The sequence below is a fragment of the Salvelinus sp. IW2-2015 genome, linkage group LG4q.1:29, assembly GCF_002910315.2.
Source record: "Salvelinus sp. IW2-2015 linkage group LG4q.1:29, ASM291031v2, whole genome shotgun sequence".
NCBI lineage: Eukaryota > Metazoa > Chordata > Actinopteri > Salmoniformes > Salmonidae > Salvelinus > Salvelinus sp. IW2-2015.
In genome coordinates this window covers 13497726-13522280 of record NC_036842.1, presented here as the reverse complement: position 1 = coordinate 13522280, position 24555 = coordinate 13497726, and the positions used below count along the sequence as shown (strand labels likewise).

At 42.5% G+C, this 24555-nt stretch overlaps 1 protein-coding gene across 1 annotated transcript; it reads right to left on the bottom strand.

Annotated features, from left to right (window-relative positions):
• Window positions 1–13476: 13476 nt before the first annotated feature.
• LOC111961500 (apelin receptor B) lies at window positions 13477–15660 on the bottom strand. Its single transcript, XM_023983820.2, has one exon. The coding sequence runs from the start codon at window positions 15487–15489 to the stop codon at window positions 14383–14385; it is 1107 nt and encodes a 368-aa protein (XP_023839588.1). The 5' UTR covers window positions 15490–15660; the 3' UTR covers window positions 13477–14382.
• Window positions 15661–24555: the final 8895 nt, after the last annotated feature.

Here is a 24555-nt window from a genome sequence, read left to right as displayed (position 1 = left end):
ATTCAATGCAGCAACAAAGGATGAGTTTTATTGTCCTTTTCAGCTCCAGCGCTGCATAAAAGATGATTCCTTGGAGAATCGCCTGCATGGCTGTCCAGTGCTGCTGCCTGTGTTAGTCAGTCTCACTGTTGTTCATAGGCTTGGTCTTAACAGGGGAGGAGATGAAAGAGATTAGATGGGCAGCGTTCACAGGATGTAACGGCAGAAACGGTATGTGTGCGTGTGTGTTACATGAGGAACAGTAACAAAGGAAATAACAAGTAACGGTTAGATCATACTTACCAGAATCGTACTTACTATCATAAATCGTACTCAATGAAAAGGGTCAAATTTGATCGTTTTTAAACATGGTTATTAAGGCCAAATAGGCGGTATTACTAATAGGCTGTCAACTCAGTCACATGGGTAATGATTAGCCTATGTAATGATATAGGCCTACTATTAAACATGTTACAAAAGAACACTGAAGACATAACTTCCTTTTTACTTTTATTAAATATTGATATTCTCTTGTCTCTCTATGCTGAAAGAAGAAAAGCACAACTCATTGGTTCAAACCAGGCAAATGGCATCATTGAAGTGACAACACTACAAAGCTCAGGTGTTTTGGAGCCTTCCACACAAGGCTTCTTCCTTTCCAGATGAAAAAGTAAAAAAGCTGATCCCCGAGAAAAGTAGGAAACAAAGTAAGGAGAGGTGTTATTATAACTGAATGAAAGGCTCATTTGGGTTTAAGGGAAACGTAAGCATTTTTGTCCGAAAAACACAGAAGAAATATGTATATTAACACGCAACATACCTATACATTGACAAGAAAGTATGTAAACCTATACCTAATGTGAAGTTTATGCTCATCGTTCACCGTTTCCCTCAGTGCTGCCCCTCAGTGCTTTCCCTCAAATAAAATACAAGTGTGTCGGTCGCATACACATATTTAGCATATGTTATTGCAGGTGTAGCGAAATGCTTGTGTTTCTAGCGCCAACAGTGCAGTAATATCTAAAAATACACAACAATACAGACAACTCTAAAAGTAAAATAATGGAATTAAGAAATATAGAAATCTTAGGATGAGCAATGTCAGAGTCCGGAGTATAAATATATATTTTTTTAATCCTGTATTTAACAAGGCAAGTCAGTTAAATTCTTATTTACAATGACGGCCTACCCGGCCAAACCCGGACGACGCTGGGCCAATTGCGACGCTGGGCCACACCCTATGGGACTCCCAATCACAGCCGGTTGTGATACAGCCTGGAATCAACCCAGGGTCTGTAGTGATGCCTCTTGCACTGAGATGCAGTGCCTTAGACCGCTGCGCCACTCGGGAGCTAATATACAATATACACCGTATATACAAAAGTATGTGGACACCCATTCAAATGAGTGGATTCAACTATTTCAGCCACAACCGTTTCTGAGAGGTGTATAAAATCGAGCACACAGCTGTGCAATCTCCATAGACAAACATTGTCTGTTTAATGGCCTTTCTGAAGAGCTCAGTGACTTTTAACGTGTCACTGTCATTGGATGCAACCTTTTCAACAAGTCAGTTCGTCAAATTTCTGCCCTGTTAGAGCTTCCCCGGTCAACTATATGTGCTGTTATTGTGAAGTGGAAACGTCTAGGAGAAACAACGGCTCAGCCACGAAGTGGTACATCACAGAAGCTCACAGAACGGGACCGCCGAGTACTGAAGCTCGTAGCGCAAATAAAAAAAAAAAGGACAATAACTGTTCATCTGGAGCTTCATGAAATGGGTTTCCATGGTCGAGCAGCCGCACACAAGCCTAAGATCACCATGCCCAATGTCAAGCGTCGGCTGGAGTGGTATAAACCTCGTTGGCATTGGATTTTGGAGCAGTGGAAACGCGTTCTCTGGAGTGATGAATCACGCTTCACCATCTGGCAGTCCGACAAACGAATCTGGGTTTAGTGGATGCCAGGAGAACGAAACTTGCCCCAATGCATAGTGTCAACTGTAAAGTTTGGTGGAAGAGGAATAATGGTCTAGGGCTGTTTTTCATGATTTGGAGTAGGCACCATAGTTCCATTGAAGAGAAATCTTAACACTACAGTATACAATGACATTCTAAATGATTCTGTGCTTCCAACTTTGTGACAACAGTTTGGGGAAGGCCCTTTCCTGTTTCAACATGACAATGCCCCCATGCACAAAGCGAGGTCCATACAGAAATGGTTTATCGAGATCGGTGTGGAAGAACTTGACTGGCCTGCACAGAGCCCTGACCTCAAGTCCATCAAACACCTTTGGGATGAATTGGATGTTCCAAAATTCCAACATGTAGTGGAAAGCCTTCCCAGAAGAGTGGAGGCTGTTTTACAGCAAAGGGAGGACCAACTCTATATTAATGCCCATGATTTTGGAATGAGATGTTCGACAAGAAGGTGTCAACATACTTTTGGTCAAGTAGTGTATATACAGTTGAAGTCAGAAGTTTACATACACTTAGGTTGGAGTCATTAAAACTTGTTTTTCAACCACTCCACAAATTTCTTGTTAACAAACTATAGTTTTGGCAAGTCGGTTAGGACATCTACTTTGTGCATGACACAAGTAATTTTCGCAACAATTGTTTACAGACAGATTATTTCACTTATAATTCACTGTATCACAATTCCAGTGGGTCAGAAGTTTACATACACTAAGTTGACTGTACTTTTAAACAGCTTTGAAGATTCCAGAAAATGATGTCATGGCTTTAGAAGCTTCTGATAGACTAATTGACATCATTTGAGTCAAATGGAGGTGTACCTGTGGATGTATTTCAAGGCCTACCTTCAAACTCAGTGCCTCTTTGCTTGACATCATGGGAAAATCAAAAGAAATCAGCCAAGACCTCAGAAAAAAATGGTAGACCTCAACAAGTCTGGTTCATCCTTGGGAGCATCTGTACAAACAATTGTACGCAAGTATAAACACCATGGGACCACGCAGCCACGCATTCTGTCTCCTAGAGATGAACGTACTTGGGTGCGAAAAGTGCAAATCAATCCCAGAACAACAGCAAAGGACCTTGTGAAGATGCTGGAGGAAACAGGTACAAAGTATCTATATCCACAGTAAAATGAGTCCTATATTGACATAACCTGAAAGGTCGCTCAGCAAGGAAGAAGCCACTGCTCCAAAACCGCCATAAAAAGCAAGACTACAGTTTGCAACTGCACATGTATGTAAACTTCTGACCCACTGGGAATGTGATGAAAGAAATAAAATCTGAAATAAATCATTCTCTCTACTATTATTCTGACATTTCACATTATTAAAATAATGTGGTGATCCTAACTGACCTTAAGATCATTTTTACTGCGATTAAATGTCAGGAATTGTGAAAAACTGAGTTTAAATGTATTTGGCTAAGGACTATGTAAACATCCGACTTCAACTGTATATCTGGAAACTTGTTTTGTGCAGTTTCTACAAATCCAAATCTGATCAAAGTAAAAACATTTTATGAGTTACTAAAGGGGTTTTAGTGCTGCATTATGGTAAAAAAAAATCCCTCACCAATTATCAGTTTGACTTTTCCCTCATCAAGGACTGGCTTTCCTGAAGTCCCTTTATTGGCATTTCCACTTTTCCAGATAATCCATGAGTAGCAATCACCTCCCTCCCAATCCCAGCCACAGCCAGGTCTTTCACATGGCTGTGCTGGAGGTGCCACCTCTACTGCAGGCCTGCAGTGTGACATTACTTATGCCCAAAGGGGTCATCCCCTCAGCTGATAGTCTTGGCTGTATAAATGTTAACATAATCATACACTAACATCTTATCACTGTTTAACGTTAAAACATGTCAAAGAATATCAAACAATTTAATGGTGAACATGGGTGCAACTGGTGCTATCATAAAGGAGAAGGGGTAGAAAAGGGCAATGGGTTCACTAGAGTGTATCCTACTGTTTAGAATGAGCCAGAGCCACGCACAGACACCAAACAGGTTGCCTTAGTGGTAGAGTCAGGGAACATCATACGTGGTGTTAAGGGCCCATCTCCTTTAGGGTTCCTTACCATTTCCAGCGGGATTGCAGGGTTTGCTTTTGATTGCATGCACGGCATCTTACTAGGCATATGTCATCAAATGACTACACTGTGGTTTGAGTCCAAATATCACCCTGAGTCCTGGTACACTGGAAGAGAAGTAGAGGGCATAAACAAAATATTGCTTGCCATAAAACCACCTGTAAATGTGACAAGACCCCCACGCTCAATTAATTTACTCCAATATTGGAAAGCCACAGAGTTCCAACACTTCCTGCTGCTCTATAGTCTCCCCTGTTTAAATGGGATTTTACCCAGGCAGTGCTTACAACATTTGCTGCTACTGGTGCAGGGTACAGTACTGATCTATTGTCTACTGAAAGACACGGTTACCTCTCATGACATTGATATGGCTGCGATGTTCCTTTGAGAATTTGTTATTAGATTTGAACAATCGTATGGGAAATGTCAAGGCAGCTACAATGTCCACATACTTTTGCATGCACCTACATCTGTCCAAAACTGGGGACCTTTGTGGGCTCATAGTGCATTAATCTTTGAAAGTAGTAATGGGAGATTTGGTACCAGGACAAATAGTGGAAATGTTCACTCTCTACCAACACATCCCAAGACTACTCACTATTACATTCACCACAGAATCAAACCAAGCTAGCAAAAGATTTGTTGAAGAAATATTAAGGGGCTACAATCTCGCCAACAAATGTGAAAAAAACAAGTGTATTTTTACTAGGGTATCCTGTTGCACAGAACCCTACATCAAGGGAGGATTTTCTCCTTGAAGAATCAGACGTTACTTACAAAAAAACATGTACATTTCACCATGGAGCGATCATTAAAGGGAATCACATTTATTCCAAAACAGCAAGTACCTTATCGAAATTAGTAAACCATGTAGTGGTCACCCAACATGGGTCAGTGGGGATGGTCATGTCTTTTGTTGACGTAGGCAGTGAAGTGGGCTACGCAGTGATGACAACAAGATGCACAATAAGAGACTAAGAGACAGGAGGCACTGCCTCTTGGATTCGTAAAGAGATTGGCAATTCAAATGAGGTTCAATTAATCAAATGCACAGACATATGTACCACCTGTGTTTACCTGAAAGACATCCAAGGTGTACAAGGGAACTGCATCTGTTTACAACCCAACAAGTGGGAGGCAGACTGGGAAAGGGTGGAAGCGCTGAACTTAACTATTTATTTATTTGTTATAAAAATGTATACAACTTTTTACATTGTATTTATACATTCAGAGTATGTATGAATAAAGGTGTTTCTTAAACTGGCAGCATGATACATAAATGCATTATTACATTGACATTATTACATTGACTGAAATGTGGACCTACTGAAACCATTATAAATAAAAGTAGCATACACTATAATTATTGCATGTGGACATTGTCATTTATAAATTTTCTCACATCTGCTGAGTTGAAATGTTGTCTGATATTGCACTATATTTCAAAAGTATGTTTTCTCTGTTGTCACAACATATCTCAAATCCTGTAGTTAACTTGAAATTGCCATATCCTGCAGCCAGGAATATCAAAATCCTGCAGATTTTGGACCTGCGGGAATATATATATTTTTAACGTTTTTTAATTTAACCGTTATTTAACTAGGAAAGTCAGTTAAAATGACAGCCTACCGGGGGAACTGTTGGTTAAATGCCTTGTACTATCAGGTATTAAGGTAAGACCCAGATGCAGACTGTGTCGAAGTAACAATGTTTATTACAGCAACAGGGGCAAAGGTACAGGACGGCAGGCAGGCAGGCTCATGGTCAGGGGCAGGCAGAGTGGTCAGGCGGGTGGGTACAGGGTCAGGACAGGCAAGGGTCAAAAACCAGGAGGACAAGAAAAGAGAGACTGGGGAAAAACAGGAGCTGACACAAAAACGCTGGTTGGCTTGACAAACATGACGAACTAGCAACAGACAAACAGAGAACACAGGTATAAATACACAGGGGATAATGGGGAAGATGGGTGACACCTGGAGGGGGGTGGAGACAATAACAAAGACAGGTGAAACAGATCAGGGTGTGACATGTTCAGGGGCAGAACAACATATTTTTACCATGTCAGCTCGGGGATTCAATCCGCCACCCCATGCAGGACCAAAATCATGCAGGTTTTGGTCCTGCAGGATACCTGCAAGAACTTACGTTGTTGTGCAGGATTTTCTAAATTTCTCTAGGACAAGTCATACTCCTACTGGAGTCCTGCAGGAACATCAGGGCTTTTACCTTCACGATTTTGTCAATACTACAGGATTTCTGCAGGACACCTGCACAATTCATGCACAAAGGGGCAAATTCCTGCAGGATTCCTGTAGGAGTTTTTTGTAAGGGTTGCCCCCCCGTACATCTTTATATTCATTTTTTTGTCTGATCATCGCTTCTCATCTCTAGTTCCTCCTTTCCTCTCCTTTGGGGTTGATTCTCTGCCATGAATCTGTTCTGGGGGTCCTTATTCAGCTTGCCACCTGTCAGGAAGAGGAGACTGTGTAGGCTATAAGAGAGCATCTGTGTGTGTGTGCGTGCGTGCGTGCGTTGTATGTGTGTTGTTTGTGTGGTGTGTGTGTGTGGTTTGGTTGGTTCGGTTGGTCGGTCGGTTGGTGGGTGGCAGCTAGTTGTTGTTGCAGGCATCAACACCAATGGCGCTTGCAATAATAGAACCAAAATGCTGAAATGTGGAACAGCAAAATTAATTGTACTGAAAATGTCTATACATAGAAAATAACGCATCTTTGCATTACAAACTTACCCTTTGATCAAATGAGGATGGAATTAGCTAATGCACCTCTTGACCTTAACACATTTGTACCTGTCTCCAGGTCTGTCTGTCTGTCTGTCTGTCAGTGTAGCTGTCAGTTCCTGAGATGGAGTAATGCTATGCTCAGAGGGCTTGAATGGGTCCAGCTGAACTGGCTCTGTGCTGGGGCTGATGACAGAGGCTTCATTTAGTCCTCGGGTGGGCCTGAGAGAGGGAGATGGCTTCTGTGCAGAGAGAGGGCTCCCTCACAATGGGGATAGAGAAGGAAATGAAGGGGTGCTTTGTGCCCTAGAGAGGAGGATCCGTTCAGGATAATTCAGTTCCTCACACCCGTAGTTCCGGAGTGGTCCCCCAGTCAGAACCCCTTCTTCCCCCATGGCTGTCGGAAACTACGTGACTCCCTTAACGATACCCCTCTTGTGTGAAAGGGCTCCACTATGTCACCTCAGGTGTTTGGGTCACATGCTCACGTCTATGTGGAGACTGGGCTGAAAAGCGATAGATAGGCAGGGTGAGGGTGCATTCTTTGATTTCTCACAGACAGTCTATTTTAGCATGGTGAGGTGGATCAACCCCCCCACCCATCCCACCCATCCCCCCTATCCCACTATTCAATTGCCTCAGAGTGGGGTCGAGTGCCAAGTTTGATCAGATCCTATCACAGCATTATGTAACTGCTCCTGCTAACACCCTGAACTCCTATAGGGTCAGGTGGGGCGTGTGTCTCTCGCGCCAGGGGGATGAAGCGGAGCGATGCTGCTGAAAGACAGGATATCCCTGGACAGGAACCCCTACCTTGCCGCTTGTCTTTCCTGCCTGGCCTGCTGACTCTATCCTGTCCACTGAGGTCCATCACCCACCAGAGAGGGAGGAGGGTAAGGCAGGCAGCAGGAAGGCAGGGGTCCTCCAAGACGCTCCAGGGGTCATCTCCCCATCCCGCCACAGCACGACCAGGCCTGGTCCAAGGTCCGGTTTGTGGCCTGGGCTACCTTCTCCTCATTGTTCAGATGGAGGAGAAACGTGCACACACTTCCTCTGGATCTATTTTTGCTTTTGCCTGGCCTGGTTTCTTCTGCTCTGATTTATGACAGCTGGAGATGTGTGTATGACAAGAGGCCTGACTTTATACCTGTTTTAATAGCATTACCCCATTGTGATTTTGACTCGGGTCACTCAAAACAGGTAGAGGAGTTGTGGAGGTCTGTTGGGAGGGAGAGGTGTTTGGCTGAAATGGCTCATCTCCTAACCTAGGGTCCTAACCTAGGGTCCTAACCTAGGGTTAGAGCGTTATCTACAATGATTTTGAAACACAATCCTGATAACAAACAACACATAAATGTAAGCAAAAGAAGAAACTCTTAGTTGACCCACAATGTGCTGGGGTTGGTAAATATTCATAGTGGTTTGCCTGGATGTGGTAACACCTCCCATACAGTGTCATGGGCGTTTTGACATGTCCACAGACGATAGCCATTAGGGCAAAGGATATAATAACTAGCACACTGCAACTCGACTTCTCTCCCCTAGTCTAATTACATTCTGTGGTATAATCAATTGGCCACCTATTTTATAAAGGTGAAATGATTTCTATGCTGTTTGATATGTTTCTGTGTTGTTTATTAATATTAAGTGTGAGGTTGTCTTTGCATAATGTGTATTGCACTGGAAATGCCTGTAAGGACTTGATATTGATAAAGCAGATTGTCATATATTCTATTGCTGGTGTTGAATTTACCTCTCAAATGACTATTCTATATGTTTTCAAGTATTATAAGTAACATTGGTGCTTTCCTTTAGCTAGGTAGGGGCTACATTCGTCATCTAGATGGCTCAGTGGGGTGTTGATATGTTTGTCTTGAAACAGGAGAAGTGGCTAACAAGGAGAAGATGAAAGAGCAGAGACAACAGTGCCACTGCTGTCACGCTCGTCGAAATGAGTAGACCAAGGCGCAGCGTGCATAGAGTTCCACATGTTTTATTCCGATGAAACTCACAAACAAAAATAACAAAGTGCAACAAAACGTGAAGCTATATAGTGCTCGCAGGCAACTAGACAGAGACAAGATCCCACAAACTAAAGTTGGAAAAAGGCTGCCTAAGTATGATCCCCAATCAGAGACAACGATAGACAGCTGCCTCTGAATCGGGAACCATACCCGGCCAACAAAGAAATAGAAAAACTAGAATTCCCACCCAAATCACACCCTGACCTAACCAAATAGAGAAATAAAAAGGCTCTCTAAGGTCAGGCCTGACAACTGCAGAGCTGTCCCAGCTAGCACATAATGTTCTGAGAACCATATGTTTCTGAGATCTTGGTGAGAGCGTGGTTGTCCAATGGTTATTTTGCAAACAACCTTCCCACAACTTTTTGGGAATGATGCAGGATAGTTGCTTGGCTTTGGAACATTCTCAGCACATTTAAAGGATTCACGTTTTCAAGATATATAACTTACAAAATACAGAAATAAAGCTGGTATGATGTGTTTTTGTCACGTCCTGACCATAGAGAGTCCTTATTTTCTATGGTGGAGTAGGTCAGGGCGTGACTGGGGGGTTAGTCTAGTTTATATTTTCTATGTGGGGTTCTAGTTTTGTTTTTCTATGTTGGTGATTTTGTATGATTCCCAATTAGAGGCAGCTGGTAATCGTTGTCTCTAATTGGGGATCATATTTAGGTAGCTTTTTTCCACCTGTGTTTTGTGGGATATTGTTTATGTGTAGTTGCATGTTAGCACGCCATTGTCGTTTTGTTTATTCTTTATTGTTTTGTTGTGTGGTTCACTTACCTTAAATAAAAGATGTGGAACCCAGATCACGCTGCACGTTGGTCCGAGTTCGTACGACGAGCGTGACAGTTTTGCATTATATGATGCTGCGTTTTACTTCAGAAAACGTTCTAAGAATGTTATTTAAAAACATCCAAAATTTGATTGCTGACATAGAAAACATTTTTGGAGTACATCAACAATAGATTAATGTAGATCAAAATATGTTTTTTTGGTGGAATTTTCCTTTAAGGAACTTGACAAAAAAATAATATTTTCTTGGTATTTCATTACTTTAACAGAACGTTATCTGAAAGTTCAAACATGGTTACATTTCATTTCAATTTTGGAACGTTTGATATTGGCATTGTTCTTAAATAGTTCAGAGAACATCAAGAAACAATGTTCTTCTGTGGGAATTTCAGTACTTCAGCATAATGTTTCCTACAGGTTTCCTCATGGTTCTATTTAAAGGTATGTTCTCAAATTGTTCCAAGAATGTTAAGAAGCAACATTCTTCTGTTGGAATTTCATTACTTTAGCATTAAGTTTTATTCAGGTTTCCTCGTGGTTCTATTTAAAGTCATGTTTTCAATTCTGAGAACGTTAAAACTTTCAATAAAAACCACAAGAAAACTTTAGTACCGTTCAGAGAACATTCTAAGAATGTTATTTGAAAACATATACATTCCGTTCTCAGTATCAACAAAACTCTCTCTATCCTCTATCTTGTGAAGTGTGTTCAGGTGTGTTGGCCATGCACACTCATTGACCACACCTGATCTTAATGAGTGCTTGTTTCCTATGAAATGGGGTCTGTTTGAATAGACTGAAATGAACAAACATGGCATGTTAGCTCCATCCTGGTGGCGCAGTGGACTAATTCCATGGATAGAAAATAGAAAACAGAAGATCATAGATTTGAATCTTACTCACGTCGTGCCACAATAAAAAAGGGATGTGTTTGCATAATTAATGCATAAGCAAATACATGTCCATGTGTCCGATCTGTGCTTGGAGTTCAAAACAGTAACCTAAGCTAGCAGTGTTATTAGAAGTCTTATTGAAACATGTTCTCAGAACATTTTTTTATTACCTTCAAATAACCTATAATTTCCATTCTCAGAATGTTAATTAAACCTCCCTCTCACTAAAGGCTTCAGTCATGAAAAAGTTATACTTAAATCTGAATTGGTTCTCCAGCAGATTAGTATGAATGGCTCACCCCGTGTTCAAAATAGCCTTTTCCCCTTTATTCAGATTGCAACTTTCGGTTATTTGAAAATGAAATAATTTTCGAAATATAGCTCTTTTTAAAATAATGTTCATCTTTAATTTCAAATCTGTAGAAACTACAAGAATAGAAAGGTTCAGAACATTTGTGAAACATCACAGTACAACTGAAAAATATATGGCAAGTAGAAAACTGGATGGTTTTTAGAGATAGATGGGAGGGGTTGAGGGGAGCTGAAGGCTGGGACTAATTATTATTATTTTAAAATAAAAATGAAACTAGGTTAAAATGTACAGTGTCTGTGAAATGTATATAGTATGTACAAGCAAAACATCGTTTTTTAAATATCCAGGAAAACTTTCAGGGAACCATAATAAAATGTTCACAGCCGTTCACAGAATGTTTAAAAAACAGTTTTTTCGGTCAGGAAGCGTATGGCTTCATTCCTAGAACCAATGGGAAACCAAAAACGTACATTCCCACTATTTCCAAGGAACCAAATGTGCTAGCTGGGGTGTCTTTATGCCGTGATCAATAGTTCCAACATACATCATACAGTGTTAATTTTCTCGCCTGTTAGAAAAAAATGACATTCACTATCAATCTCAAATGAGTCTGTTTGCTAAAATGTCAGCAAAGCTATATAGATCAAGTCCGGTGTAGCTCAGTTGGTATAGCATGATGCTTGCAACGCCAGGGTTGTGGGTTCCATTCCCATGGGTGACCAGTATGAAAATGAATGCTCTCATTACTGTAAGTTGCTCTGGATAAGAGTGTCTGCTAAATAACTAAAATATAAAGAACCTATGAGACTAAAATGTGAGCTAAATGTCCTTTGAGAAGAAAAACTCTGTTCAGTTGTTTTGTCAACTTGTTTGTCATCCCATGCAAAGTCCATTAAGGGAATCAAATGAGAGGATTTTGAATGAGAAATCCCTATGGTAAGACTGCTGTCATAAATATAGGCCCACTTGAAACCCACACACTGTTATGATATAGGAATGTTGATTGGAAATCTCTTGTGTAATCTATTTTGAAAAGCACTCTGTGGCATACCAACTATGCCATCTCACTCAAACTTGTAACCCAGTGGGATGAGGGACCAGAGGGACAAATGTCTCTCATGTTGCTATGGCTAAACGCCCTCTTTAGCTCAAAGAGAAGCTATGTTGCCAAGCATATGCAAGGTTCAGGCCGTGAAATCTGTATAATATGATCAAATTACCTCCATAAAACTTGAAAACCTTGGAGTATAATCTATTCAGATTGTCTTTCACACTTTTCTCTGACCCTGCACAGTGGTGTCGGCAGATGGAGGATAGGGCTGTGTTTTTACACAGAGCGATGCCAGGTGTGTCTGATGTGGACCCAGTCAAGACAGCTGCTGATGAGGAAGACATGAGGACTTGAAATCTCATGTCTGATAAATTAACTAACCATTCAATATCCTCCTTCTCTCGACTGAAGTCTCTATCAGACATGAGATTAGTTTGTAGTGTAGTAGTGCTTGAGTTTAACATGCATGAGGCTCTGGAGCTGTGAAGAGGCAGATAAAACATGTTTGCATTATTGGGCTTCTCAAACACGCAGAGAATTCCATGACGAGGAATTCCAACATGGTGGTGTAATGATAGAGAGCACGTTTATTTTGTAGATTAGCGACAGGGATGCGGTTTTCTAATTGGGAAGAATTTGACTGGTGTCTGTACATTTTGAGATAATGAGAAATAAACAACTTATAACAAGTCTCCAGGGCCACACTTTAACTGCTGAATCAGATTCAGGTTCCTCCAAGCCCAATTTATCATGTCAACAAAGGCAAATATTGTCTCACAGGAGGAGTGTGGTGTCTGTAAGTGGCCCAGAATTATCAGCCCACTCCTCCTAGCCCCCCCCCCCCCCCCCCCCCCGCTGTTACTGATTATGTCCAGAACAAAGCTCATTACAGCCAAATCTGTTAATCATGGGGATGGTCTCTTACAGGTCAGTGAACTGCTGTACGCACAGTGCTTGTCTGCCAAATTACTCATACAATAGTTCAATTATCTTTATTGGCTTAAACTGGTCTCAGTGCAAAGCATCCCAACTAAGGAACAGTGAGTTGATAATGTACACTACAATACTTTGACATTCCACATGGGGAGTGAATCTTAGATATTTGCTTTAAAAGAAGCTACTACTCAAGCTTACATGTTGCTGAAGGGAGCGAGGGAGAGATGTGGTAGCATGGTAACACTGGTTTACATGATCACACAGTTCTCTGAGAAGAAATACATTGTCCTCCATCATTTTATCAACACATTTTCAACAAATTGTCTGTTAATGTTCTGAAGGGGAACACTGTCGTAAGGAGCAAAGAAACAAACGTTGGAGCGGGAAATAGAACTCATATGTATTTCCGTAGACACAGCTTTCATTCTGTTCTAACTGCACACAATGGGAGGGGGACTGTCACCTCTTCAACTCTGTGTGCTAACAGGACAAAGCATGTCTACCGAATAGTGTTTGCATGACATTGTAACAAGTAACACAGTGACACAGAGAGGATTTTAGTTCAACAGAAAACGTTTTATTTCAAAATCATCACATAAGGCATTGTCAGCATGTATTCACATCTTAGTCAAATAAAAACAAGTTAATTCATGCCTTCCCCAATCCTGATTCAATAAACACACACACACACACACACCACACACACACACAAACAAACACACACACACACACACACACACACACACACAACACACCACACACACACACACACACACACACACACAACCTCGCACAACACACACACACACAAGCACACTAGAATTTAATCTGTCAGAGCAGCCACCTATTAGTTGGATCTCCTCCCTCGACAACATTTGTCAGCTGCCATCTGTCCGTCTGGGACCACCCCCCTCCCTCCGTGCCCTTATCTCCCCTTACAACTTTTTAATCAAGTTGCAACACCTTTCCTGGACCTACACACACACACACACTTACATCATGACTGGGACAGAGGAAGAGGTCTCACCTCTTTCCAATGAGCAAGTGCTTAAAAAAAACAAGAACAGCATGGTACAAATGCATGTATAATACACTCCTCCAGTGTTAAAAGCCAGAGCCATGGGACAACCCACCCAAGAACTTGCCTTAAGTCAACACGGAACACCAGGAGAACAATATGAGCTGCTTTGTCCCTTTGAAATACATTCAACTCTGTCCAAAATGTCTGGGGTCTGGTTTGCATCACCCTGGTATGGAGCTTGGCCCCCTGTATCAAGCAGTTCAAGGGGTTTGTACAAACTTCCTAATCACTGAGAGTGAGCTTGGAGGATGTCAGTGGTCATGATTACAGCCAGAAGACTGACTATCAGTTTCCTCAGTCACACAGTCTGGAGGACACGTACATTTGCACTCAGTCTGCAGTCCACATGTATGTGGCTGAATAGGTAATGATATCATTTTGCACCTCTGAAATCTTAGATTTACCTGCAGTGTTCAGGTGACGATGGAGGTAGGACAGGAAAAGGCAGCTGGAGACCTATTCCCTCTGGCTGGCATCCCTCTCCCATGCCCTGACCACAGCATAAACGTCACACCTTAGTGGCCAGCGACTGGGCCTCTGTCTTCTGGGAGGACATGGAGCTGGCGGGGCTGGTGTGCATGGCCTTCTTCAGGTTGAGCAGACAGAGGCACTGGGAACGGAAGCGCAGGTCGAAGAAAGCATACAGGAAGGGATTGAGGCAGCTGTTGACGTAGGCCAGGCAGGTAGCATAAGGGTGGGCCAGCAGGAGGAAGCGGAGGAAGGCGCAGGTGTTTGGAGCTAGGTTCAGGTAGGAGAGGGCATCGGCGCTCTTCAGCACGTGGAAGGGCATCCAGCAGGCAGCAAACACAACCACCAGGGTGGTGATGATCTTCAGCAGACGCCGCTTCCTCTGGTCCTCCTTACGCAGGCTGTTGAAGTGACGTGTCACGGTGCAGCCGATGAAGCAGTAGCACACCATCATGGCCAGGAAGGGCAGGAGGAAGCCCAGGGCAGAGGAGGAGATGCTGAGCCCTGCGATCCACATGGACTCCTTCTGCTTCAATTCATTTGATTGACTGATTGTTTGATTACCCCCACCCAACACCAGGCTGAAGTCCATGCCACAGGAGATGAGGTCGCTGTTCTCGTCATCCTTGGTGGTGCGGAAGATGAGTGTGGGGGCAGCCAGTAGGCCGGAGAGGAGCCAGATGGCCGTCAGGGAGGCCTGCATGTGGCCACGGGTACGCAGCTGGGTGCTGGACAGAGAGTGCACGATGGCCAGGTAGCGGTCAAAGCTCATGGCGGTGAGGCAGAAGACGCTGGCGTACATGTTGAGCAGCACCACGTAGCTGCTGATCTTGCAGAGGGCCACACCGAAGGGCCAGTGGTAGCCCAATGCAGTGTACACTGCCCACAGTGGCAGAGTCAGCACGAAGGTCAGGTCAGCCATGGCCAGGTTGCCTATGTAGATGTCTGCTGACCGGCGCTTGGCCTGAGCCCTCCACACAGTGAAGATGACCACACCGTTGCCAGAGAGACCCAGGATGAAGATGAGCATGTAGAGGACTGGGATGACTGAGTAGGACGGCTTCCATTCAGAGTAGTCACACATGGTGCTGTTCTCCTGATCTTCATAATCATAGTCATAGTATTCAGGGGTTGTCCACTTCTCCATTCTTCTTAGAGTATCCTTTTCTTCTTCTTTATCAAGTAAAATAATGTTGATCGAATGGATCAATAACGTTTATGAAGCAATTAGAAACTTGGTCCAAATCCGTGTGCAATAAGTTCATAAAATAGTTCCTGCGCAGTCGAGGGTGATTTCAGGTCTGGTGTCACAGCGCTGGGCAGGCTGCCTTTTTAAACCCCGGCAGTTCCTCACACAACCCTCTGTCACCTCCTCCCAGGCCGACCCCAGCACCCCCCTTCCCCTGCCCTACCCACGCCCCCCGCGACTCCATAGCATTCGAGTGTGAAGAGAGCTCTCCAATAAACGGTAAGCAGACCTCAATTTAAAAGCGAAAACGTAAGGAATATACAAATCGGTCATGGAAAGAACATTATTGCAACTCTTATGACGCACACTTTTAATACATGTTAAAGACTGTAGGCGAATTGTGGGATCTGCTCTACATGTTTTACAGCCTTCAGAAGTCCTAAAAAGTATAATTGAATTGATATGGAATTGATTTGAACAATATTCGTTTTCCTGCCTGTCTAGGCAAGCCGGGGCAAGCACCTAGCCTAAAAGTAGACAATTACAATAATAAAGTGGCAGCATTTAAGGGGAAACGACTGACAAAATAGGCAATTGTACACTTGAGCACCCAAATTAGAATAATACATTTCCATGTCAATGATCGCACAATTGCATAGTCTACTTGTTCAAACATGTTGCGTGTGTCGTGTGCAATGTATCAAATAAAATATTATGTTATTACTGCAGTGCTATAAGATGAGTATAATTTAGTTGTATCTAACATAATTCATTTTGATAAATTATCAAATATCATGGTCCAGCAAATGAACATTGATAGAGAAAATTTGACCATGAAATATTATATTATAAATATCCTATTCTCTTTCTAATGGGAATTTGTTGTGCTGCATGAAATAGGACAGAAAACGTTATTGGCCTATGTTTTACATGTATATTATTTACATGTTTAGCTTACTTGTTTTCTTATCTTTCCATTGGATGTCCCAGGGTGGGGTTTGCCCTATGTTACTTATTTAAGAACAAGAAAATATAATTTATTATAATTTACCCAAAAAAAGCAACCCAAGAAGCACATACTTTTTGGATATAGGCAGCCAAGAGACGTGGCCTGCCTGGGTTCATTCCACTATTCCCACATCCAGAACACTGTTATTGTTGACAATCACTGCCTGTTATTTCTTTAGTAAATATTGTCTTAATTCTATTTCATGAGCTGCATTGTTGGTTAAGGGCTTGTAAGTAAGCATTTCACAGTAAGGTGAATACCTGTTGTATTTGGCGCATGTGACAAATACAATTTGATTTGATTTGATGTTAGAATTGTATCACTGCAGACTTTGTCACCATAACAAAGTAAAACGTTTTTTCCCTGACTAATCTGGTGCTTAAAGGACAGTTAGACATGTTCTGTATCCTGTGGGTCAGTGTGTGACGTGGGATGAGACAAGACAGAGGTAGTCAGTTGAGACCAGGTATATGTAGGCCTAATATTGTATCATTTAAATACAGGTGCTCAGTAGTTTGTCTCATATCCACTCAGAAATAGGAATCTGTCCAAATGGTTTAGTTGGTGAGAATCATCAGTTGACTGATGTAAAGTGAATCTGATCTAGTTCCTGTGTATCCATGCTGAAGGAGCCCAGGTGGGAGGGCTCATTCTCCACCCTCCTCTGTCTCTCAGCAGTGTAGCAGCAGTGGCGCCAGGGCACTGACCTTCTCAGACACAACTATCACTCAACAATCTGTTCAGCCGGTCCCCTCCTCCTCCATCCCCCTATTCCTGTCTCACCCACAGCTCTCTCTCTCTCCATCCCCCTACCCCTCTCCACCCATCTCTCTCTTCCTCTGATGATGAGCCAGAACCAGGCAGTGTGGAAGTCTCTGGTTCTCGGCAGCACTAGTCTTCAAACGTCACTTACCCTATATTAAGCAGTTTGTTTTTGCTACTTGTTTGTGTGGTGATTAAACTGATTTAATTGTGTTTCTCCCTCTGCTCTGTCCTCCCGCCCCCCCCATCTCCTCTGCTCTGTCTCCTGCCCCCCCCTCTCCTCTGCCCCCCCCCCCCTCCTCTGAGCTGTCTCCCTGAGCCTCTTTGCAGGACATTTGGCAGCTCTGAGCAGGAAAGGAGCAGAGTGAGTTGAGTCAACGCAAAGCTTCCCCTATTCTAATGCATTCTATTTATATGGTTATATTGTTTTTGTGCGGCATTGTAAGGCATGGGAGAGTATGCGTGCGTCAAGGCAGTGAAATCTAAAGTTAAATCAAATATTATACCTAAACCAATTCACACCCACCCACCATCCAGCACTAAATAAGTTATCAACCCTTTAATGAGCAGACAGGCTAATTTGACACGGACAGAGATAAAGAAACAGATGGCCAATGCTGATGAATAACATGAATGACACTCTTCCAATGTTCCTATGTTGCAAGGAATTTCAAGTCCAAAGGAATTTTAACTTTTCATTTGTCAGTCAGTGTGACAGTTTGTTCAGTCAGTCATAGTTCTGTTTCTCCAACATTCCATTGGTGTTCTTTGCATTGCGCTTATTATTTTTGCTCTCATCCTCTCATGTGTGGCCTTTGTGTTGTAACCACACACAGGTAAGACATCATAAAACTTCCTATACATGTACAGTATGTCCTGCTGCTGACTACATCCACATCTCTTGTCATCTCCGGTCTCACACCCAAGGTCTTCATCCATCATCCGTTGGTTTAGAGCAAAAAAATAAAAAAATATTGCAGAGATATTGCATAACGACAAAACCTGATTCCCCCTCAGGAGACTGAAAAGATTTGTCATGGTCCTCAGATCCTCAAAAGGTTCACAGCTGCACCATCGAGGGCATCCTGACTGGTTGCATCACTGCCTGGTTGGGCAACTGCTCGGCCTCCGACCGCCCAAGGCACTGACAGAGGTTAGTGCATAACGGCCCAGTACATCACTGGGCCAAGCTTCCTTGCCATCCAGGACACTCTTATACCAGGCGGTGTCATAGGAAGGCCCCTAAAAATTGTCAAAGACTCCAGCCACCCAGTCATAGACTGTTTCTCTCTGCTACCGCACGGCAAGTCGTACCGGAGCACCATGTCTAGGCCCAAGAGGCTTCTAAACAGCTTCTACCATAAGCCATAAGACTCCTGAACAGCTAATCAAATGGCTACCCAGACTATATGCATTGCCCCCCCCCCCCCCCGCCGCCCGCCACCCTCTTCTACACTGCTGCTACGCTCTGTTATTATCTATGCATAGTCACTTTAATAGCTCTACCTACATGTACATATTACCTCAATTACCTCGACTAACCGGTGCCCCTGCACACTGACTCTGTACCTGTACCCCCTGTATATAGCATCGCTATTGTTATTTTACTGCTGCTCTTTAATTATTTGTTACTTTTATTTATTTTCCTAGGGTATTTTTCTTAAAACTGCATTGTTGGTTAAGGGCTTATAAGTAAGCATTTCACTGTAAGGTCTACTACACCTGTTGTATTCGGCGCGTGACAAATACAATTTGATTTGATTTGATACGAATGGAGACCACTCACAAACACATACACACACTCACGCACAAATGCAAGATTATACGAAAACACACACACACACACACGCTACACATATAGACATCTGTCTGCATGGCTGCTGAGAGCCCCTTTGATCTTTCATCTTCACATGACCTGTGAGTTAAAGTTTGTTTATGAGCCAGGGTTCTGTTGTGTCTTTTGCACCAAATGAGCAGGAGGTGATACAGCCGGTGTGATGTGTGATGTGTGTGAGAGAGAGAGGGAGAGACAGTCGGCCCAGTTGTTTGATGTGTGTGTGTTAAGCTGTCAGAGACCACATGCATTGGTCCGCTGTAATTTACTGTGACAGCTGGCTCTGCAGGGATTGATTTGCGAGCTGACTAACACAGAGCCAGTCAGTCACTACTACAGCCAGTGACATTACATATCTGTTTTATAACTTTATATTGAGAGTGTACAAACACATTACACACAGTGAGGAAAATAATATCGAAGTCACACTAGTGAAGCACCATCAATGTCAAAATAAGATAGATATGGTGTGTGGACAGTCTCCAAAACAAGCTACCCTTCCCAGTTGGAGAGTGCGAACATTTGGGCAACTTTATGGTCCATCCCACTGTCCTCTCCACCTCCCTTCAACCAGGGGGTTGAGATGATTGACACCAGCCTGCTAAGCACTGGAGCCACCAAGATGGACGAGGTTACACCTCCTACAGCCCAGCCCCCACTTCTCACCCCTAACAACCCTACTCATTCACATGGACCACTAATGGGGAGAGGAAGACCACATGATGGGCAGTGTGACCGTCTGTCTGGACATGTAAAAAATCCTACAGCAAGTGATTGACTGGACATGTCTCTGCTTCTGTGAGAGCTCAGACTGCCTGATACCGTTGGCTAGCGCCGAATGTTCACGCGAGAACATGTCATAACACTGTGGATGTGGTCTACCACACAAATCACAGCAAAACACAAACCCATGGGAATGCTCCAAGGATCGACGAGGGATGATCATTTATGAATAGTCCAGGCAGTGTAACGTCATGTCATGCCCTTCATGTCTATAAGGAACATGGGTTACCTGTGAGAAACACTTGGACTATTCATAATGCATAATGCATCATTTCCTTATTTTCTTAACTGCTTCCTGCAGACAGAGAGCTAGACAGAAAGCTACAAGTATGTTCTGTCCTAAATTGGGCTTTGTCCCACAGTGACCTAAGCACTTAGAATCCTGAATGAGCTTTTTGAGGCTCATCTCCTAATTTCTTTCTCTGCATCTCTTCTGCATTTCCATTTCAGCTTTCTCCAGCAAGACTTTCCGTGCATTTACTGTAATCCTTTATACACCCCAAACACAGACGTGTGGCCGGATGACAACACACATCCAGACCTCCGGTCTTCATCGTCCTGACGACAGAGTACCGGTGATTATAAATCTGCGTGATTGGGCCTTTCCCTTGGCCAATTAGATGAGGTGAAATATGGGAGGTCACGCCTGCTGTGGAGGCAGCATGCAACCAGCGCTCTGTTTACTTAAATGTCCCTTATCAGCCCCCATCAGAGGACCTGGGACACAAAGAGAAGGGGCCCAGAGTGTGTCCCTTTGTTCACAGAAATGTGCCCTTTCTACAAGATTTCCTCCCTTGCGTTTTGTGGCATTCCTTTAGCAACGGACATCGACATTGTTAAGATAAATAGAACAGTTGGATAATGGATGAAGATATTCTAAACTTTTTGAATTTGTATAGTTCATCAGATATTGACTGAATTATAGTTCAGGGATTCTGGTGGGAATTCAGGTATTCAATTTATTGTCAAATTGCACTTTTCTGGGGGGGAATGCACTCATATATACCTTTTCTTATTGTATCAGGTATTCTTTATTTTATTTTATGTTAAAATAACGAAAAACAAATGTGCCTACTTTGCATAGACACACTGGGTGTGTTCGCATATATGGATAAATTAACATAAAGGGGTGGAACAGGGCTGCAATGACCAAACACTTGCTCTGTCTACTCTACCTGCACTCACCTGCGCTGTCTAAACTGTCTCATAAATTACTGTTGTTGCCCCGTTCTGTTGCATAATTCAACAAGTGTGTCAATAGTTTGATTCAAAATCAACACACTTGGCTCTAGATTACACCTATCTGTACATACTTTACGTTGTTTGCAAGATCAGACGTAATATCACTTTAATCCAAGTGTTAAGTTGCTTTCATTTCAGAGAATCTAAATTGTAAACATTTCAACTGTATCTTTATTTTTATTTAACCTTTATTTAACTAGGCAAGTCAGTTAAGAACAAATTCTTATTTACAATGACGGCCTACACCGGCCAAACCCGGACGATGCTGGGCCAATTGTGTGTCGCCCTATGGGACTCCCAATCACGGCCAGTTGTGATACAGACTGGATTCGAACCAGGGTGTCTGTAGTGCCGCCTCAAGCACTGAGATGCAGTGCCTTAGACCACTGCGCATTAAATTATAACTTTTTTTCAAATCCACAAAAATGCGTTATCTTTCTTCTGTTTTTTGTGATGTAAGTGTCAAGATGGTGCGTTAAATCCCTACGAAGCTCTACAGAAGGTTTTCACCAACAACGAATTTGGCAGGAGAAGTACACCCCCCCCCCATTAATTTTCAATGAGGGCAGGGGATTGGGGGAAGCAGTGGCGTTCGGTGACGTTTAAGATGAGGGAGGACGATTATGTATTTTATGAGCATGGTCTTATTTATATTACAGCATATTGGATGACTGTCATTGATATTCCATTCACCCAGCTCAATGTATCATCGATAGGTTTAGGCTACAACATGATACTCAAATTGTCCCTATACCCATCATGAGGTTGCTACAACCTAGCCTATGAATCAAAGTTTACAACGTAGGTGCACAAGTCGAAAGAAAAACTTGAGTAATCAAGGTGACAGACAGTGACACATTCAATACTACCTTGCACACTGTTGCCTGCATCTAGCTGATCTAGGGTGTAATAATTTGTCCAAAAGTTGCAAACGAGAGTTTCTATTGGACAAATTCAGGTCAGTTTCTCATATTTCGTTCCGTTTAAGATTTTTTTCCCAACAGAATCGCCTGAATGAATACACCCCTGATCCCATGCAAACACAGTTCACTTTCATAACAGCCACATGCAAACAGCATAATTATTTTGCTCATTGTATAATTCCTTCTTGCATCTACGCGCTCTCCTCCTCTCACCTTTTCCCTTCGCTTGTGGACTTCAGTGCACAACACATCAGCTGTCTGTGACCATGTGAAACCTTCATATCGTAACCGCTAACCGTTACACACAGCCTACATCGTTGTAGCCATATTAGCTAACGTCATAGTCAACATAGCTACTAGAACTAACGCTTTAGTAAACCCACTACAATCATGCAGTACAGTGTAGTACAGTCAACATGTAGTTTAGCAGTTACACATGCAGGCCCAGGTGGCAATAAATTAATAAAACCAAAAGCTTATCTTGACTTGGAAGAGTTCCAGTGTTGGATAGCCATAGCCAGCTAGCTAACATAGAGTCCCTCTCTGAGTCAGGTGTTTGCGTAGGCTAAACTAGCTAGTGAAAGTGAAAAAAATATATATATATAGCTAGCTCTCTCTCTCTTGCTTCTCCTTCATTTTTAAAGAAATGAATTTGTTCAAAATTGTTCAACTATTGTCTTTCTCTCTTTGAGTCAACTACTCACCACATGTTATGCACTGCAGTGTTGGCTAGCTGTAGCTTATGCTTTCAGTACTAGATTCATTCTCTGATCCATTGATTGGGTGGACAACATGTCAGTTCATCCTCTGAAAGTTCATTCTCGTAAACATACCTGTTACTTTGTAAGCATATGCCATTTTTGCATTTGACAATACACCACAACATCATAGCATAAAGTTCACCCCTAAACTGAATCAAATGTTTGTGCGCAGTTGTACAGACAAAGCTACCCAGACCCCTTTTATGTCAGGAAACAACATAAACACGCCCTCATCGAGTGTATCCATTGTTGGTGTTGGAAAGTAATGAATTAGAGTGAATACGGAATAAGACACTTTTTGTATTTCCGTCTTCTGTAATCTCTTCACATCTATCCGACATATTAGCCCAACACGATACAATTCTGAAATCCTCAAGATGTTTCCTAATCACACAAAAAAATACATGTTCTTATCATATTCACAGAATGCATGACACACATTTCTGTACAGTGAGTCAAAACCACATTTTCAGTTTGCATTTGGTAGACTGGGACAGCAAGTTAGATCAACTGGGACACCATTATTGTAGTCCTAATTGTAACCAAATGGCAATGCAATTCAATGTTGTGTGATATGGAAACATCTGAGGATTTCAGAAATGTATAATTTGTTGGGCTAAGATGTTGGATAGATGTCTGAAGAGGTTACAGAATATGGAGATGCTAAAAGTGTCCCACTTTTCTGAATTCATTCAAATAACAGTACTAATATCAGTTCTAAAAGAACAAATAAACAGGATATAGTACTACAAGACCCAGAGCTCTGCCTAACCTAAGTACAGGGGGTTCCTAATGTAAACTTGATCTCTTTCCTCCATTGAAAAAGCCTATAAGACTTTCCTACTTTAGCTGCTCCGTGTTGTCCTACTTAAGCTGCTCCATGCTGTCCCACTTTAGCTGCTCCATGCTGTCCCACTTTAGCTGCTCCATGTTGTCCCACTTTAGCTGCTCCATGCTGTCCTACTTTAGCTGCTCCATGCTGTCCYACTTTAGCTGCTCCATGCTGTCCYACTTTAGCTGCTCCATGCTGTCCTACTTTAGCTGCTCCATGCTGTCCYACTTTAGCTGCTCCATGCTGTCCTACTTTAGSTGCTCCATGCTGTCCTACTTTAGCTGCTCCATGCTGTCCTACTTTAGCTGCTCCATGCTGTCCTACTTTAGCTAGCTATGGTTGGTAAAGCGGGACAACAACAACAAAATAACTGAATAAAAACATTGAAACTAAATATTGGCTATTTTCTATGTATTTTAATGCACCAGTACATAGTATGCACATTAATATCACAGTTTGGCACAGTCAATGCTTGACTTGGGCAGGAGCTCACTGGAGCTGAGTACACGGACCCCACATTTTCTACTGTTTGAGCTCCTGTTCATTTTATCGACTACTAGCTCTAAAATATTGTAGAGCTCTTGCACCTAAATATAAATGGTACTGGCACCCAAAATGTGTACCGGCATCTATTTCAGTCCAAGTCAAGCATTGGGCACAGTGCATTATTTATGACAGTTTTATAGCCTTAACTTCAAAGCAGAAGAAAAATAACTATGTCACTGATCTTACCGTGAGCTCCCTATCTAAAACTTGCTCTGCCCCCCTCTATGATGTCACAACAATGAAGTGATGTGATTTTGATCATGTGGTTTCTCTGCAAGGGCTTAGCAACTCTAGTTTTAATTTTCTCTTGTTAGACCTAGAAATAAACGCGT